Source organism: Haemaphysalis longicornis, unplaced genomic scaffold (assembly GCF_048455015.1).
Source record: "Haemaphysalis longicornis isolate Haplotype H1 unplaced genomic scaffold, Haemaphysalis longicornis Haplotype H1 scaffold_20, whole genome shotgun sequence".
NCBI classification, from domain to species: Eukaryota; Metazoa; Arthropoda; class Arachnida; order Ixodida; family Ixodidae; genus Haemaphysalis; species Haemaphysalis longicornis.
In genome coordinates this window covers 1,250,706-1,268,941 of record NW_027526296.1, presented here as the reverse complement: position 1 = coordinate 1,268,941, position 18,236 = coordinate 1,250,706, and the positions used below count along the sequence as shown (strand labels likewise).

At 45.9% G+C, this 18,236-nt stretch overlaps 2 protein-coding genes across 4 annotated transcripts in view; both read left to right on the top strand.

Annotated features, from left to right (window-relative positions):
* Window positions 1-18,236, top strand: part of LOC144172289 (uncharacterized) — a 269,808-nt gene that overhangs the window by 162,430 nt on the left and 89,142 nt on the right. The window lies entirely within an intron of this gene.
* LOC144172288 (sterile alpha motif domain-containing protein 3-like) lies at window positions 1,592-17,417 on the top strand. Its single transcript, XM_077701036.1, has 10 exons — window positions 1,592-1,884; window positions 2,437-2,547; window positions 3,831-3,886; window positions 5,381-5,563; window positions 6,804-6,897; window positions 6,981-7,142; window positions 8,702-8,911; window positions 8,972-9,107; window positions 10,640-10,713; window positions 15,640-17,417. Exons 1-10 carry the CDS (start codon window positions 1,753-1,755, stop codon window positions 15,925-15,927), a joined length of 1,446 nt encoding a protein of 481 aa, XP_077557162.1. The 5' UTR covers window positions 1,592-1,752; the 3' UTR covers window positions 15,928-17,417.

Here is an 18,236-nt window from a genome sequence, read left to right as displayed (position 1 = left end):
TAGCAACTTGGAGTTACGTCCGGATCCAGCTAGAATTAGTCCGATCACCTGTAATTATTAATAAAGATTACTCATTAACAGCAATTCTGGCGAGTCACTGAGCGGAAGCGGTTTGACTGGTTTGGTAAAAATGAATAGACTGCTCTCACCGCGAGATTGCATTTCCTCTGGACAGAACTAAACTCACGGATTATTACCCAACAAGCTAAACAGTTTTCGCTCATTAACTAGGCTGAGTCACTTCATTATTAATCATTGTTAATAAGTATACAGATTACCGGACTAAATTTAGTTCCGTCAGGACGGAACTCCAAGCCGCTACCTCACGCCCGCTACACAGCATGCAGCGAGAGCAGTCTGCCTTGATTTTAATTGGTCAGGCCGCTTCCGCTCACTGACTTGCCAGAGCCATCGATAATTATTAATCACTATTAATAGACGCAACTTTATAGAGATCGCTACGTCGGTCTTGGCGTCAGTGAGCGGTACGGTGCGGCCGGTTGAGTGAAAATGAGACCGCAGCTTCTCTCACGATTAGAAACAGCGCAAGAGACAGGACGAGGGAACCTGTCTCTTGCGCTGTTTCTAATCAAGAATCCTTACCGACTCGCCCAGCTTCGCACGCTTCTCTCACTGCGTGAATTATAAAGCGGGCGTGAAGTATAGCTATTACGAATCGCTATGAACGGCCACACACACACAAAAAAAAAAAAAAAAAACGCTCGCGGAGAATCGAACCCGGGACAATAACACTGGTAATCCGAGGCAGAGCCTCTTTAATTAACAAATCCCAGGAGGCTCAATGACGTCTAATGAACTGATTTTTACTTACGTCTGGACTGTACAACTTCACGATAGTTTTGTTTGTACAGAACTTTAGACGGAACGCTAGGCACTGCCAAATTTAATTGTTGGCTTTTTGTTACGTCGGACGTAACTCAAAACATTCAGCTGAAGTTGCGCCGGACGCAACTTCAATTCATTTTGGGTTACGTCGGAAATTCAAACTATTGGGGTTAAAGTTTCGTCAGACGCCACTTTAACTTTTATCGCACGTAACTACACACAGCGCAATTTATAACTGCCTATGCAACTCACCTTGAGGGCTATGCAACCCCGGCAGAGAATGTAGCTTGCCTACATTGGTGGGAACTTGGCGTCAGTGCGAACACAGGCGTGAGACTGTCGAACAACGATGCGTAAACTTGCGTCCTGGTCTTCGCCTTCGCCGCACAATGCTTCTCCTTCACTAGCCACAATATCCTAACATACCACTAAAAGACATATCGCATAGAAATTAGCAGCAAGCCGTGCTCTGGATATCGTGCCTCTAGTGCACCGTGCTTTCGAGTCACAAGACGCGAAGTGGCGTTTTGTTTGTTTTCTGTTAACTTGAAAGGGTAATCGTTATCATGCGTAATTGTTAAAAATAATTTCATTCAACACATTAAACGTCTTTAATCGACGACGAATCCAACTCAGTTGGCTTTTCTTGCGGCCGACCAAAGAGGGTAATCGTTATTATGTGTAATTGTTGAAATAATTTCATTCAATAAATTAAATGTTTTTAATCGCCGGCAAATCCAACTCTATTGGCTTTTCTTGCTCCCTGTTCTGTGCCAGTCCCATTTTAACAACTTCACCATACAGAAATCACGTTTTCTGTGGCTGATCATCAGACACGGCGGGAATAACGTTCTGTGGAACAACGCGACGCAGGACGCATGAGCTTACTTTTTCCAGCCGTCCGGAATGGCAGAGAGGCGGGTTTGCGTCGTTATTTTAGAAACGGGTGAGAAAAAAAAAGTCGTGCTCGAAACAGGTAGTCATGCGGAGCTGTTTGGAACCATCGCGGTACTGACCGCGATCACCGACAACACGCTGGTAAGTGTTCGCTTTTTATTATTACAGTTCGATGCCGCATCGGTAGCGTGCTGTGTAGCCGTTTGGAGTTCTGGGGGTGGCGAACACTTCACGTTCTGTGCACGAATTTAAATTATTGCGACGCTGGCTATCCTTGCTCTGCAATAACATTTGTTCTCTTGCTTTGCACAGTGCGACTACCTAGAGAGGAACTCTTGCTCCGTTGCTCGACACGGCGTGACCGGTCAGAGAAATATAGCAATTGATTAAAAAAGAAAAACGAATCAAAATGAATGAATGCGCGAATGGTCCCACTTTTAATAAAATGGCTGGCGTTTCGCAGGTGTCGTGAAATCTTCCCGGGTGGGGTTGACGACGCCTGCGAGGCGCCTGAGTCGGTTTTTTTTTCCCGTGCCGGCATTACATTACGATAACAGCATGCTTTCTGCTCATTTCAACTTCCCGAAAATAGCACCGTGAAAGGGTTGTACTAGGCTAGGAATTGGCGGAATGGATTTGCCTATATTTCAAGGAAAGTTGCACGTGGTCACTGTTAAACTTCTTTCCCCTTAGGTCCAAATGTATGACCCGGAGCTGGATGAGTTCATCGACCTCGAACCAAACGACGAGGTACCGAACAAGGCAAAAATAAAGATTTCGAGGAAAATGACCCCTGCAGCAGATGTAAGTATTTTGTGAACTTGCATTTTTGAGTCATTGGCAGAGTGTCAAATTACAGCGTGGCCATGCCTACATGGTTGTTGTGGGCCAGAAAATGAATGAACGCACGTTTATTGAAAGAAAAAAAAAAGGGAGAGAAGTCCCCTTGACATGACTGGAGGCCTCGGTTGCCTCGGTCAAGAGTCGGAAAAGGGATAGGAAGTAAGAAGTGGGGAGAACAGGGCAAGAAAGGAACCTAAAAACAGTCCTCAATGCCGGCTTCTCTGATGAAAATCAGCAGAGTGCCCAGCCGGTGCTTCCTGTGAGGTGGGGCTCCAAGTGGATTAACCCGAAGTTCATAGTCTCCCGGTCGTAGCGGGCCAAGTATCTTTAGGCAGCGTTCTCTAGGAACACTGAGTGCCGAGCATTCCCACAGGAGGTGTCGCGCGCTGCACATGGCTTCGGTGCCACATTTCTGGCAGTTCGAAGAGCTGTACGGGTTTCCACGCCCGAAGAAATAGTGAGCTGTACTAGACGTAAGGGCCGTGCCCGTTCTTATACGCCTTAGCCGCACTGTTGCCCATCAGCTGAATCCGTGGGGCAACGGGTTGGCGTCGTCCGGAATTATGTTTTGAAGAACGGCCTTCCGCTTGGCCTTCACCAAAGCAGCACCGTGTGTCGATGTTGGCCCCCGCATCTGAATCAGCGGGTTCTGAACAGTCTTGTTCGGGGTGAATACGAAGTTGGTCCCGGGCAGTTCTGTGTGCCCCTTCATTGCCTTCAATCCCTTCATGTCCCGGGACCCATCTTATTGGTATTGTAGGCCACTCTGTTGGCATTCAGCAATGAATTTCTTTATTCTGCGGACAGTGCAACTGGTAGTTTTGCGTGAACCAAGGGCTTGAATTGCATCCATTGAATCTGTGTAAATTATGCGTTCAGGAGGGCCGAGGGTGCTTGGATGTTTCATGCATGTTCAGTCAAGGCAAGCAGGATGGCCCTTAGCTCGGCTTCTCGGCTGGAAATTTTGACAAAGCGCACGTATACATTTGCGCTTCAGTCTTCGAGGCTGTACCAGCAGAGTGAGGCGCGTTCATGTTCAACTGCGGCGTCTGTGTAGACATGCAGGGTACGATTTGCTGTGGTATCGCTGTCTCCACTGGCTAGTTCTAGGAGGTTATCTTTAACCTTCCTTTTCCTTCGTCCTGGGTTATCGTGACCAAAAAAAATGCAGTCAAAACTGTGTAAAAAAAGTGTTCACGAACATCACCTGTTCTATTGAAAAGTTTACTCACGATTTTGTGCAGCCCCCAAGTGGAAGCAGCCATTCAAATGAGTCACCTCAGCCGGTGAATGATGATAGGTAAGTAACACATGATTTCTAGTATGAAGTCTTTTATGTGCACTGATCTAGAATATAAGCTGCACAGGGGTGAGACAGCTGCGCATATTGCACAGTTTTGATACAAATTCATTTTCCTGCGCCAGGCTGCTCCGAAAGAGTATGAGAGCCAAGGATTTTAACGCTCCCGTCAATTTCAGAGGGGAAAATGCTTACTGACGGCATAATTTTCCAGCACCTTGAAGGTGATGCTCTTTGTAAAGGTTTAATTGATTGATCGTTCAATAAAAAATCCGCATAAAATTGTCCACGGGATAGTTTTTTCAAAAGTCACAATGTCGGGTTGCACATGTTACATTGTGGAAGTTTTAAAGTTTTCCCATATAAAGTTTTCACAAACTACTTGTGCAAGTTGATTTTAAAACGGCAATTTTGGGAGCGCCGCATCTCCAGAACGACATTACTGGGCGCCGCCATCTTGGTGCGGGGAAGATTGGAAAACATGGCCGCTGGGCGAAGCAGTTTCTTGGGGTTCAGGCAGAGTGCTCTTCGCCAATTTCTACCGCTGGTTACGGGGGTGGCCGGGTTTACGTTTGACCTGTTACGGCAAGTTACGCGACTCGAAAGACGAGGGTTCATCAAAAACAACGGGGTACCCGTGATATCGCCGTGTTTCGGCCTTGAGTGTGAGGCGCGGTGCGTGCTTGAAGTGAAATTCAGGACTCCTTGCGAAATTATAAAACGCCAAGTTATTGTTGCTATTGACAGTGAGCTTGCGAGCGGCGGGAGTGGGACGATAGACACTGCAGAAGTGGCGGCGCAGGCTGCATCACCGCAAAATATTCAAGCAGTGTCCGATAGCGGGACGGGCTATTATCACACGCTAGTAATAATAGTCCATCTATCTGAATTGAAATTTAATGCCAAAAGGGAGGTGACTAAACATACCAATACTCTAATTACGATCGTTGTGAACGCCCACCTTGGGGCTTAAAATGGGAGGGCTGGTGGGGTGCGACGACTGCCACCTCGCTTTGCGCAACTTTTGCCGTGGCTCTCAGTTGTGTGTAACGCCGAGTCTGGGATTACAAAAATAACTTCGGCATTCACGGGATAATAAAAATTCCTTAAAATTGCTTAGTTTTTCAATTAGATATTTTCAACGGAACTCCGCGTTATCTATGCCTAGAGGCAAGAATGTAAAAATGGTTTGAAAAAGGTAGTGCGTTCCTTGTGATACTGAGGTAGAAAAAACTTTATTGAAAGGCTGTTTCAGTGTTATGTACGTTCAAAACCTATTAAAAAGGGCACTCCCCCCCTGCCCCCCCTCCAAGCGGCCAAAAATTTGATTTTTTTTTAGGCTCCTAAGGTGACATAATAAATGTTGTTCTGCTCTGAATCAAGGTTCTTCAGCTCCAAAATCGAAATTTCGCTGCTGCAACAGCTGCTCCCAAATCTCATTCAGCTGTCTCACCCCTTAATAACTGATTTTAATGCTGTGTTTACATTTTACAGTGCTAACAGTGCACTGGGCGCCGTGAAGAAAGTACCTCTTCAAGACAAGCAGGACTACCTGAAGTTCATCCTACCATCCTTTGAACCGTATGAGAGTGTCTTGAAGCGCAAAACACCCATAAGCCGCCCATTGACCCACTTTATTGTCAACAAGCTCTTCCAGACCTGCTATGGCATAGTTGTGTACGTGGTGGAATTGTTTTTGCTTACCATTTTAATTATTTTTTTTATCCAGAGTTTGCTTTGCAGTATGTAACTTTACAGATTAGTGGAGCTTAATGTACTGAAACAGATTGTTCTTAGTGAAAAAGCCTCAAGGGCTGCAGGGATATAACCCAAGGAGCCAGTTTTGATTTCTGCTCTATCAGCCATGCTGCAGTGTGCGTGTGTCGTGATTCCGGTGTCCAAAAGATATTTATATAACGGTCTGAATGAAGGTGTTGTGTTCAATGAAAATAGCGCGTCTCTGAGGCTGCAAAGTTCGCTAATCATGTGGCTTTTTCTTGCTCGGAGCCTCTAACCTGCCAGACTAGTGCCACATGTTTGGGCAAAAGTTCTTCATGATTTGTCGGCATTTAGATGGGGAAATTGTGTTTTGCACTTAATCTTTTGCGGCTACTCTTTACATGATGCAGAATATCTCCTGTAATGGTTTAGTGGCTTCAAGGACAAATAGATCGATTTCTTGCGGTGGCGGCTGCTTTTCTGACGGAGGTGAAAAGCGGAAATGCCGGCGTGTCTGACATTTTGGCGCACGTTAAAGATCCATGGGGGGTCAAAATTAATCCGGAGCCCTACACTATGGCAGCGCCTCATCTTCTGTGTAGCTCCGGTGTGTTAAACCCTACAAGAAATCAAACAGGTTTAGTGGCCTAAAAGTGGTGCTGCTGAGCACGGGTGCACAGGTTTGATCTTGGCGGCAATGGTTGTTTTTCTTAATGAGGCAAAAAAAAAATGCTTGTCCATTCGAGGTTTTGGCTTGGGTTAAAGGCCTCCAGGTGGTCTCAATTATTTTTGTAGCGCTCCACTATGGTGGGCCTCATCTGTGAGACGATGCTCTACTTCCCAAATCCTACTTAAAAAGGGCAAATTAAAATCAGGCGTGACATAATTTGTAACTATGGCATATATACCATTTCTTGGTATATGAGCCACATGGCTTATAAGTGCCATGACTGTTCTGAAAATCTGGGCAGCTTTATATTTGTGGTCGTAATGGTTGTGCTGCTTCAGCAAGCTCTCCCACCCTTGTAAATGTAGTTCATGAAACTAGACCTTTTAATTAAGAAGCTATGAGTAATTAAACCTTCAAAACAACTTCGGAAATAAGTAACCTTAGGTAAGATGCCTTGAGTGGTTGTAATTGCTGTTTGATTTTCGTGGTTGGTTGGAAGTCTGAAAGGGATATTTTCATTTCTTTTAGGTACCCCTCTCACAACCTGTACAGGGTCGCTGTTGAAGGGCTTGTGGCCAAATATCCCCATTTGCTTGACCACGTAGATGGCACAAGTGGCGTGGTAAGCTCCGCAGATCTCTGATGGTTTTCTCGAAGTTTTCCTTTTTGTGCAGCTGCGTAGAGCATATTTTCAAATTTCAACAGGGCTCGTGGATCACGTCGCTCAGAAACAAATTCAAGAACGTGAGAAAGGCAACAGAGAACTGCTCTGCGGAGATGATCGCAATGCGGCAGAAACATACACACCCCAAGAGGCAAGCAAGCTCTGATGCTGGTCAACCGAACAAGAAGCTCTGCCGGCTTGCAGTAAGTTCTTGGCTGCAGTACTTGATGTTATTGCGATAGGGTGTATTGGCAGGGCTTCGGGCTGCGCGGCAGCGCTACCTGCGCGGCGGCGGCGACTACGACGCCATATTTGAGGTTGCACTCAGCCGCGCGGGCAGCGCGTTTCCCGAAGCAAAGTGGGGTTTGCGGTGTGGTGCTGGCAAGAAAGTTTGTGTGGACGGTGTTTTTTTCTGCGTGATTCGTGAGTTTGCGAATGCCTTGTCGTAACGAGTAGCTAGCATTGTTTTCGCTTCGAAATTCCGGACTGCGATTGAACCGAAGATGGCAATGTGACAAAATCAAGCGCGCCGGGCTTTTTTTTTTTTTTTTCCTCGCTGTTTTGAAGCGACGGCTAGGGCAGTGCTTGAAGACTGCCTGTCTTCATTCGACGGATTCCCAAAGAAGTTATTGATAATATGGCTAATCAGTACTGAATCTGTTGGAGCTCGTTTCACTCAGGTGGGCCCTGGGACAGTGGGCATCGGAGCTTTCACCTCGCACCTCGTCACGTGTTTGAAACATTACGCAGTGATTAAAATGTTCACAAATTAAGGTAGCCAGTGTACTTTATGGATGAGACGAACCATGCTGGGCTACTTCGAGTGTTGAGGTGAATGCATGCGCACATGAAATGTCGCTTCATGTGCTTCCCAGGTAATTGCAGGCATCCATCCTTCTTTCCTTCTTCCTTCAATGCTTCTTCGTTGCCTTTGACTGTTCTCTAATGGCCAAGTGTTTTACGTGATCAGACACTAAAGCTTGACACTGGGTACAGTTTGACTATTTCAAAAACAGTGCAGAGACGAAAACGTATGCAGGGACAAACTGGAGCACTCTTTGTCACTTGTCTCCGCACTGCTTTCGAAGTAGCCAAAGCATGTTTCATACTCTTGTTCTGCTTATAATTTCTGCTTCGTCTTTACCGAAAGGAAAACGCATGAAATTCATCAGTGGGATCTTTGTCGCCGCCACCATACCTAATTTTATGATGTCCTCACCTCGTGATGGTTTCCACCCAGACCCTGTGTGTAATTGTACCGCTTATTAGGAGCTCAAATGGATGACCTTCGTGCATTCAATGCACAGAACACTGTCGCCGGAGCACCACAGTCTTTCATACTCCTCAAGAAGCGCACAACATGCTTGGGTGGCACGTTAAAACCAGCTCCACATCTCACGCGCCACTACCATATAAAATATCTTCGCAGCCTTTGGTAAAGAAATTTTCTCAACTCGAGCCACGGTCGCTTCAAGCAACGCGAGAAATAAGGAAATCGGCACACGGGGATGACATCGAGATTGCGTGAAATCACCGAAACAGACCAGGTTATGCATGCTGCTGGCTGCGCCTGTCGAACCGTCAGACAGTTGCATCGTGCGAAATCATAGTCTTCAAGCACTGCCCTGGCCTTCTCTCCCTGACCATTTTTTTTTACCTTTTTTTCTCCCCACGAAAATTTCACTCTAGCTGGCCTTACCAAAACGTAGAAAAGATCATGCAATTGGCACCCTAATGTGCTATTCTTTTTGTCCCATTGCAGGACTACAGCCACCTCGTGGTCTACGGGGAGACGGCAGAATCTCTCCGCAGCCATGTAGAGTGGCTGCATGAAAATGCACACTGTACTGTGGATGACGAAGCATTGAGGGCCCGCCTGCAAGCGACATCCAAAGCACGGCACGAAAAGCTGAAAGAGCTTTCCATCGAAGCTGCGTTGACAGAATTTCCATTTCTGTTCAATGAAGCGTCGGTATGTTTTGCAGATGTGTAATTTACAACGTGAAATGACTGAACGGCATTATATTTTCAGCTGCTTATGGAATTCAACATTGTCTTTAAAAAAGACATTGTGGAGACCATGGAGGCCGGCTTCCGAAAACTCTGCGAGCTCGTGATCCGCTGCGGCACGGAGAAGGAAGTGGGGGCTCTGTCTGCGGCAGCAGGAGGTAATTTTGTGCAGTCGCCTTTTGTTGTGTTCTGCTTGTTCTAATTGTGTTCAATTACCTGTGCTGCATGAGTGGAGTGTTTCAAAGACCATTTGAGTCAAATGGCCTTCAAATGTTCAAATTCTGTTCAAACTGGAAGGACTTCCACCAGTCTACACGGCAGTGCAGTGACTGTAACAACAGTTCTTGGACGACAAGCAGACGGAGCAAAATCCGATTATCACACGCAAAGCTGCGACAGGGAACGGAACCCCCTGAAATGTTAGAAGTAACTTCATCCTTTACAATACAGCATTGATTGACTGATTGTTAGGGTGATTAATTGATTGAATGGGGTTTAACGCGCTGTCGCTTCATAGGTGATGAGGCGCACCGTAGTGGAGTGCTCCGGATTAATTTTCACCACCTGGGGATCTTTCACAAGTGCCAATACAATACAGCATTACTATGACTTCTGGTTCCTTGTCAATTTAAAATACCTTTTATTGTTTGGTCATTATAGCCGAATGGCATTAAACAATTCCCTTTTCATCTAATCTAACCTTTAAAATCACGGCATTCTGTTTACTTTTTTTGTCAGGCAAACGCATTGCACTGCCAAATGATATGAAAGGATAACTTTCTCCAGCACTTACTGCTCGTCGATAGCAGGATAACAAGGCAGCCTAATGTGAAAACGCAGCTCGAGATAAGTGAACGCTTCATTTGGAAAATAGCTCAACCTGTTCACAATGTGGTCAAAGGAAAAGCTTCTAATCCTTTTGCGTTGTCACGCAAAAGTAGTACGATTACAATACAGTTACTGCTGATCGCGTAAGCATTTGTGGTGCAAACAGAGGTTCCACAAAGGTGGGCTCCGAGCGACAGGCCACATGCACTGCGCAGAGTTGGGCCAATCATGATCTTGATCACGGTCAACCAATATTAATGGTAATATTAATACCATATTAATATGGTATAATGCATTCAGCTGTTTCTGATAGTCTGCTCCCACAACATGTTCTTGATGGTCAGAGGGCAAAAAAAAAAGTCAACTGCACTTCTGTTAGAACGACACCAATGCAGGAGCGCAAAGCTTTTGAAAATCAAGTTCAACACCAAACAAACCAACCCAGAGGTGACCAAACCCTGATTGTTTATAACGATTAGTATGGTGGTAGCACGATTCCCTCTTTATGTGTATGTGTGGGCGTTTCATGGCTTTCTGTAGCATTTTTTGTATAATTTGCGCTTCTATGCACCTCACTCCATATACAAATTGCTTCAACTGTGCTGAAATGGCACGATCGAATAAACAGTGGCTTGATAACACGAGGGACCCAGTTTTGATTCTGACCATGGGAAGTTAATTCTTCACTGCACCAACTTCATCAACATCAGGGAAAATTGGATCTCCTGCGGTGTGTTTTGGGTGTACTGCTGATGACATCAGTGAGAGGCTGAAAGCTTCACTTTGAAGCATCTTTTAGGGAGGGAAAAAAAACCCTGTGTAATGTCTTTTTACGGAGATATTCTTTCTTGTGTGTTTGCAGAAAACGTCTGTGAAGCGTTGCTTGGCTTCATGTCGTCCCGCTGCAATGATCCATTGGAGGAAATCCTTACAAAGGTGAGGGCATTTCAGTATGTATTTTGTAGTTACATGCATTGTATTGTAGTAGTAATTGTAGTAGTTTGCCTTTATCAGGACTGTGCAACAAAAACTCTCATTTTGTTTGAAAGAATTACTTTTTTGCTAAACTTTATTCCAACTTCCAAAACACATTGTTTTCTCGAAGAAATTATTTCAAATATTGACAAAGTTTCAAATGTCTCGCTACATGCTATTGCAGTGAAGTCATAGGGAAGGTTCTAAAAAAAGTTCAAATCATTAGCTCCACACTTGCATTGAAGGCCTGAAATTGATTCATTGTAGGGTTTAACGTGCTGACGCAATGCAGGTGATGAGGTGTGCCGTAGCGGAGGGCTCCAGATTGATTTTGACCGCCTGGGGATCTTTAACAAGCACCGAAATTTCTACACACGGGCGTTTTTGCTTTTCGCCTCCATCAGAAAAGCGGCCATCACGGCCGGGAATCAAACCCGCGACCTCGTGCTCAGCAGTGCAATGCCTTAGCCACTGCAACAGCATGGTGGGTGAAGGCCTAAATTAAATCGCGCCCCGTTGTCCTGTAGCAAATGCTACGTAGGACAGACGGGACAGTGCATAAATGACAGAATGAGGCAGTACGGTGCAGGGGTTTCATTGCTTGCGGTGAAGGGCCACCTAGCTGGCCACTGTAGGAGGTTGCGGCCAAACTTGTCGGGAGATTAACAAGGCATATAATTACAGGGAAGACAATAATTGTGTGAGCACACCGTCCATTACCCCCACAGAAAAGGAATTGCGCTTTTTACGAGGGCGCATGCGGGATACATAAGCTGGCGTTTGTGCGGTGGTGATTGGGTCAGGAGGCGGCCTCTTACCCAGAGCCCGGGCTAATTTTGGTACTATCACCACATCCTCACCCATTAGTGCTAGGAAACATTAGTGCTTAATAATTACCATAGCAACGCTGCCATTGTGTTCACCTCGGAAGCATTATAATTGTCCTGACAACCCCAGGAGGCACCGTGAATGGGGGGAGACGTGAGGTTTTCGCTCTCTTGAAGCTTTCGATTCTGCACCCCCCCCCTCTCCGCCTGGCCACTGCCGCCTCCGTTGGGCCCAACTGGTGCACCGCTATGGCAGCCGGGCCAGGTCAGATGCCAGCTCAAATTGCACTTGAAAAGTTATTCGCACTAAGAGCGCCAAGACTACGTGCGGCAAGAAGCAGTGAGGCACAATGCAACACAGTGCAGACCGCTTATGTCGCGAGAGCCGCAAAAATCTGCTTACCCCAACTTGTGTTCACGATGCCGAAGGCGCCTGCTTATCAGCGCAATGTACTGGGGGTGGAAATCTTTGTATTCGCACAGTTTTGCTTGTTCAGAAAGGGAAAGTGCGGTGATCTATCTGCACAATGTTCTAAAGCGTGAACCGCATGGAGCGATTTCTTCTCGTAAAGACATGCACTGCATGCCGCAGGCATGGCGACACCGGTGCTGATACAACTGGCGTAATGTGTGTGGCGCGGTACGAGGCTGAACTTGCGCATTGAAGAGTGTTGAGGCACTCTAGATTTCAATGCAAGTCAATAATGGACATCTTACAGGTGCTGCTGCTGATGACTCCATGTTATACTAAGAACACGCTTCGTGCAACTCACACATGAGCTCTTTACCGGTCACTGTTTTCTTTTCCCCCTGCCCTCCCAGTGGAGGAGCTCAAGCTCATGAGGTGAGGGGGGAGGGGCTTCAGCAAAAAGAGGAGTGTGTTGGCTGATGCTGAGATGCAGGTGGCCCTCATCCAATGCATTTTCCTAACGTAGTAGGTAGCAAAACAGTTTATGACAAAAATGTTTACCGTAAATTATGTGGAAAAAAAACATTGCTGGATGCAATTATTCAGATAGGCCCGAAACTTCACTTCCGAATTGTAGTAATGTCAACAGTAACTCAACCATGCTAGTCTAGTCAAATGGATCCTAGGACCACAAATTTCAGTTGCCCAGTGCATGATGAAATTGCACTGCGTTACCCATTACTGCAATAGTTGTTTTCAACAGTCAGCCAAAAAGCGCTACCACGTCTTAGACAGCTTTCCATGCTCCCCAATTCTCTTAATGGTATCACTACTCAGATCAGCGTAACTACAGCCGTTGAGCAGTGGGATGTGACACACAATGCAGCTTTCCAGGACTTTTCGGTGAGCTTTAGGAGTGGTTAAAAAATTCAGGCCACAGCTATCTCAATGCCTTTCTACGTTACGGGAGGATTGAATGTTCAGCATTGCTCCTCTAATGGTTTTCATATGCCCTGTAGACTATCCAGAGCATCTAAAGGCCGATCCACACGGCGGATCGAGTCCGCGGTCCAATCGGTCATGTGATGAGACGTCATGGTCCGCCGCGGTCCGATCCAAAGTGGAGCACATCCACATTGCGGGCCGGCTGAGCGGACCGCAAATGGCCGACCGTCTGAACTCGCAAGCTAGACGGTTAACACAGGCGCCGTGTGGCCGCGACAACTGGTTGTGATGTGCAAGCCTGCACGAAATATTTCATCCCAACAATAACAGCCACCCGCATGCAAGTGATGTGATGTGCAAGCCTGCACGAAATATTTCATCCCAACAATAACAGCCACCCGCATGCGGGTGGCTGTTATTGTTGGGATGAAATATTTCGTGCAGGCTTGCACATCACAACCAGTTGTCGCGGCCACACGGCGCCTGTGTTAACCGTCTAGCTTGCGAGTTCAGACGGTCGGCCATTTGCGGTCCGCTCAGCCGGCCTGCAATGTGGATGTGCTCCGCTTTGGATCGGACCGCGGCGGACCATGACGTCTCATCACATGACCGATTGGACCGCGGACTCGATTCGTCGTGTGGATCGGCCTTTAGATGCTCTGGATAGTCTACAGGGCATATGAAAACCATTAGAGGAGCAATGCTGAACATTCAATCCTCCCGTAACGTAGAAAGGCATTGAGATAGCTGTGGCCTGAATTTTTTAACCACTCCTAAAGCTCACCGAAAAGTCCTGGAAAGCTGCATTGTGTGTCACATCCCACTGCTCAACGGCTGTAGTTACGCTGATCTGAGTAGTGATACCATTAAGAGAATTGGGGAGCATGGAAAGCTGTCTAAGACGTGGTAGCGCTTTTTGGCTGACTGTTGAAAACAACTATTGCAGTAATGGGTAACGCAGTGCAATTTCATCATGCACTGGGCAACTGAAATTTGTGGTCCTAGGATCCATTTGACTAGACTAGCATGGTTGAGTTACTGTTGACATTACTACGATTCGAAAGTGAAGTTTCGGGCCTATCTGAATAATTGCATCCAGCAATGTTTTTTTTCCACATAATTTACGGTAAACATTTTTGTCATAAACTGTTTTGCTACCTACTACGTTAGGAAAATGCATTGGATGAGGGCCACCTGCATCTCAGCATCAGCCAACACACTCCTCTTTTTGCTGAAGCCCCTCCCCCCTCACCTCATGAGCTTGAGCTCCTCCACTGGGAGGGCAGGGGGAAAAGAAAACAGTGACCGGTAAAGAGCTCATGTGTGAGTTGCACGAAGCGTGTTCTTAGTATAACATGGAGTCATCAGCAGCAGCACCTGTAAGATGTCCATTATTGACTTGCATTGAAATCTAGAGTGCCTCAACACTCTTCAATGCGCAAGTTCAGCCTCGTACCGCGCCACACACATTACGCCAGTTGTATCAGCACCGGTGTCGCCATGCCTGCGGCATGCAGTGCATGTCTTTACGAGAAGAAATAGCTCCATGCGGTTCACGCTTTAGAACATTGTGCAGATAAATCACCGCACTTTCCCTTTCTGAACAAGCAAAACTGTGCGAATACAAAGATTTCCACCCCCAGTACATTGCGCTGATAAGCAGGCGCCTTCGGCATCGTGAACACAAGTTGGGGTAAGCGGATTTTTGCGGCTCTCGCGACATAAGCGGTCTACAATGTGTTGCATTGTGCATCACTGCTTCTTGCCGCACGTAGTCTTGGCGCTCTTAGTGCGAATAACTTTTCAAGTGCAATTTGAGCTGGCATCTGACCTGGCCCGGCTGCCATAGCGGTGCACCAGTTGGGCCCAACGGAGGCGGCGGTGGCCAGGCGGAGAGGGGGGGGGGGTGCAGAATCGAAAGCTTCAAGAGAGCGAAAACCTCACGTCTCCCCCCATTCACGGTGCCTCCTGGGGTTGTCAGGACAATTATAATGCTTCTGAGGTGAACACAATGGCAGGGTTGCTATGGTAATTATTAAGCACTAATGTTTCCTAGCACTAATGGGTGAGGATGTGGTGATAGTACCAAAATTAGCCCGGGCTCTGGGTAAGAGGCCGCCTCCTGACCCAATCACCACCGCACAAACGCCAGCTTATGTATCCCGCATGCGCCCTCGTAAAAAGCGCAATTCCTTTTCTGTGGGGGTAATGGACGGTGTGCTCACACAATTATTGTCTTCCCTGTAATTATATGCCTTGTTAATCTCCCGACAAGTTTGGCCGCAACCTCCTACAGTGGCCAGCTAGGTGGCCCTTCACCGCAAGCAATGAAACCCCTGCACCGTACTGCCTCATTCTGTCATTTATGCACTGTCCCGTCTGTCCTACGTAGCATTTGCCACAGGACAACGGGGCGCGATAGACTGCCCCTTCTTTGCAGGTGACAAACCTGGTGCCATTTTTTTAGTGCAAGCTTGGTGCTTTTTTTTTAAATGGCGGGGCACATTTGCATCAGCTTGCCAGCTGTACTGTCTCCTACGTCACCGCTGCACTTTTTACCCACTTTTTTCAGGCGGCATATCAGCTCGTGTACAAATGGCACAGGCACACGCAACAACTTGTTCCAGTTGGCGTAATCTCCCCTTGGAGAATGCGCATCACAGTTTTTTTGTATTAAATATGCCTACTTTCCTACTGCTTTCGCAGGGGCAGCCTGGGCTGACACCGATTCTGGTGGACCAGGACGGCGACCTTTGCCTTCACGTGGATGGCCAACGCCTCTTCTCCACCTCTTCTTTTCTAGCTGGCGTCTGCTGCCTGTTTGCAGCGTTTTGGGTATTCCATATAGAGTACCCAAAAAAAGCCCATCGTGTGCTCACATTCCTGGAGCATGCTTTCCTGCAACTTTCAAAAACAAAGCCGCGAGTGAAGTCTCTTGACCTAATTAACTTTTTTAGGGGTACTGCGGCACTGCCTGGCGCTGACGATAAGTAAGGAGTGTCACTGAAACATTTTGGGAAGCAGTCTCCCACCTTCCTTCAAACCTTTTTTTTTCTATTTGTGGAGCTTTCCTGTGTTTCCCTCCACTTTTTGTGATACTTGTGTTGTACTAAATTTTTTTATATTTGTGCTGTTATATGTAGCATTGTGTGTTTGTGATGCATTTTATTTAATAGTTTTCACTTTTTGTTATACAATTGAATTGCTGTGATATTTGTCTGTGATTTTGCAGTTTTATTTGATATTTTTTACGGGTCTTTCATGTTCAATACATTGTGTGATATGTCAGGTTTGTGTAATATGTTCAATTGTATTTTACCCGCCGCGGTGGCTCAGTGACTAAGGCGTGCTGCTGAGCACGGGGTCGCGGGTTCGATTTTCGGCCGCGGCGGCAGTTTTTCTGATGGAGGCAAAAAAGCAAGAACGTCAGTGTGTACAAGATTTCGGCACACGTTAAAAATCTCCAGGTAGTCAAAAATAATCCGGAGCCCTCCTCTGCGGCACGCCTCATTGCCTGCATTGTCAGTGCATTAACCTCCAATCAATCAAATCAATCGTGTTTTACTATGTTGTGCTGATTTGTAATCTAATTTTCTTAAGCTCTACCTTTTTTTTATGTTTTCTTTTCTGTGATATGTTTCATTTTCGTCTTTTTTAAAGTTTTGAACTAATTTAATGTTTTTTGTGACATCTAGTCCGATTTCTGTATACGTTGTGTTTATGTGCAATCTTTTTTATTCTTTTCCGCTGTACCTTTTTGATAGCTGCACATGTGTTTGTGAGTTTCACAGTTCTATCATGAGTTTCAACCCTCTTTAATACTTTCTGTGAACTGTGCATTTCTTGTGATATGTTGCATTTCGACATTTTCTAACATTTTGTATATTTCAACATTTATAACCTTTTCATGTACTCTCTCTACCCTTTTTTATGGGTTTGCACTTCTGTGTTACGTTTGAGTTTGTGTTCGCTCCAATCAATCAAATCAATCGTGTTTTACTATGTTGTGCTGATTTGTAATCTGTCTAATTTTCTTAAACTCTACCTTTTTTTTATGTTTTCTTTTCTGTGATGTTTCATTTTCGTCTTTTTTAAAGTTTTGAACTAATTTAATGTTTTTCGTGACATCTAGTCCATATGTTGTGTTTATGTGCAATCTTTTTTATTCTTTTCCGCTGTACCTTTTTGATAGCTGCACATGTGTTTGTGAGTTTCACAGTTCTATCATGAGTTTCAACCCTCTTTAATACTTTCTGTGAACTGTGCATTTCTTGTGATATGTTGTATTTCGACATTTTCTAACATTTTGTATATTTCAACATTTATAACCTTTTCATTTACTCTCTCTACCCTTTTTTATGGGTTTGCACTTCTGTGTTACGTTTGAGTTTGTGTTCGCTTCGCAGCTTTATTTCATCTTTTTATTTTATTGTTTGAGGTACAGTGTCTGATTTTTATATTTGTATGTGTCAATTGTTGAATAAATTATGCGTAAGATTCAAACTGCTTGTTTCATTCCGGATATCTGCCCTAATTAATGGCAAAACTACTCCCAGTGCACCTCCTAAAACCACCCAAAATGCAGTTCGGAATACTCCTAATGTACTTCTCGAAAACACCTAAAGGTAGCCTAAATTACGCCTAATGCACCTGTATAAAACTCCCAATACAAGGCAAAAATACTTCCAACATGCTGCGTGAAAACTCCCAGTGGGAGGCAATAATATACTCCCAGTGCTCCCCCTGAAAACTCCCATTCTAGTGGCAGTAGAACAAAACTCCCATATAGTACTAAATAAACTGCCAAAATAATGGGAGTTTTGCAAAACTCCCATTCGAAGGAGTTTTGAAAACTCCCACTTGGGTCCAAGTTATGACACAAGCCATTTACTCCCATTCCGGCTTATTTGTGTTCTGTGTGTATATGCAGGCCGTGTACGTTTTTAAACTTCCGCGCGAACTTCCTTTCACGTTACAGTGCAAGCTTCGCATCGACGAATAGTGTGTCAACGTGCACTGCACGATCCGCACATTCTCTCCTTGTCGGTCACGACTGGCATCGTTGTAGAGTGGTTCTGTTCCATCCAACTGAGCTTTAACCACTAGTTATCGGGAGATGGTCGACATTGAGTGCTCTCGCTGGAACGCCCCCAAAGATCCCCGCATTTCCGGGTTTCTTATTCTCTCCGTCCCGCGTCGCAGCAGGTGCAGACACCGCACCTTGCGCCCCTCCGCGTCAAGCGCCACTCCCGCGTAGCTAGCTGTCTCCGAGCGAGCGGAGATTAAAAGAGCCCGAGCTCGTG

Bases quoted from the DNA above. Each gene is read 5' to 3' on its own strand.
- LOC144172288 (XM_077701036.1), top strand. From the start codon at position 1,753: ATGGCAGAGAGGCGGGTTTGCGTCGTTATTTTAGAAACGGGTGAGAAA. The intron at 2,548-3,830 runs GTAAGTATTTTG...GATTTTGTGCAG, and splicing joins AAATGACCCCTGCAGCAGAT to CCCCCAAGTGGAAGCAGCCA. The intron at 6,898-6,980 runs GTAAGCTCCGCA...AAATTTCAACAG, and splicing joins TAGATGGCACAAGTGGCGTG to GGCTCGTGGATCACGTCGCT.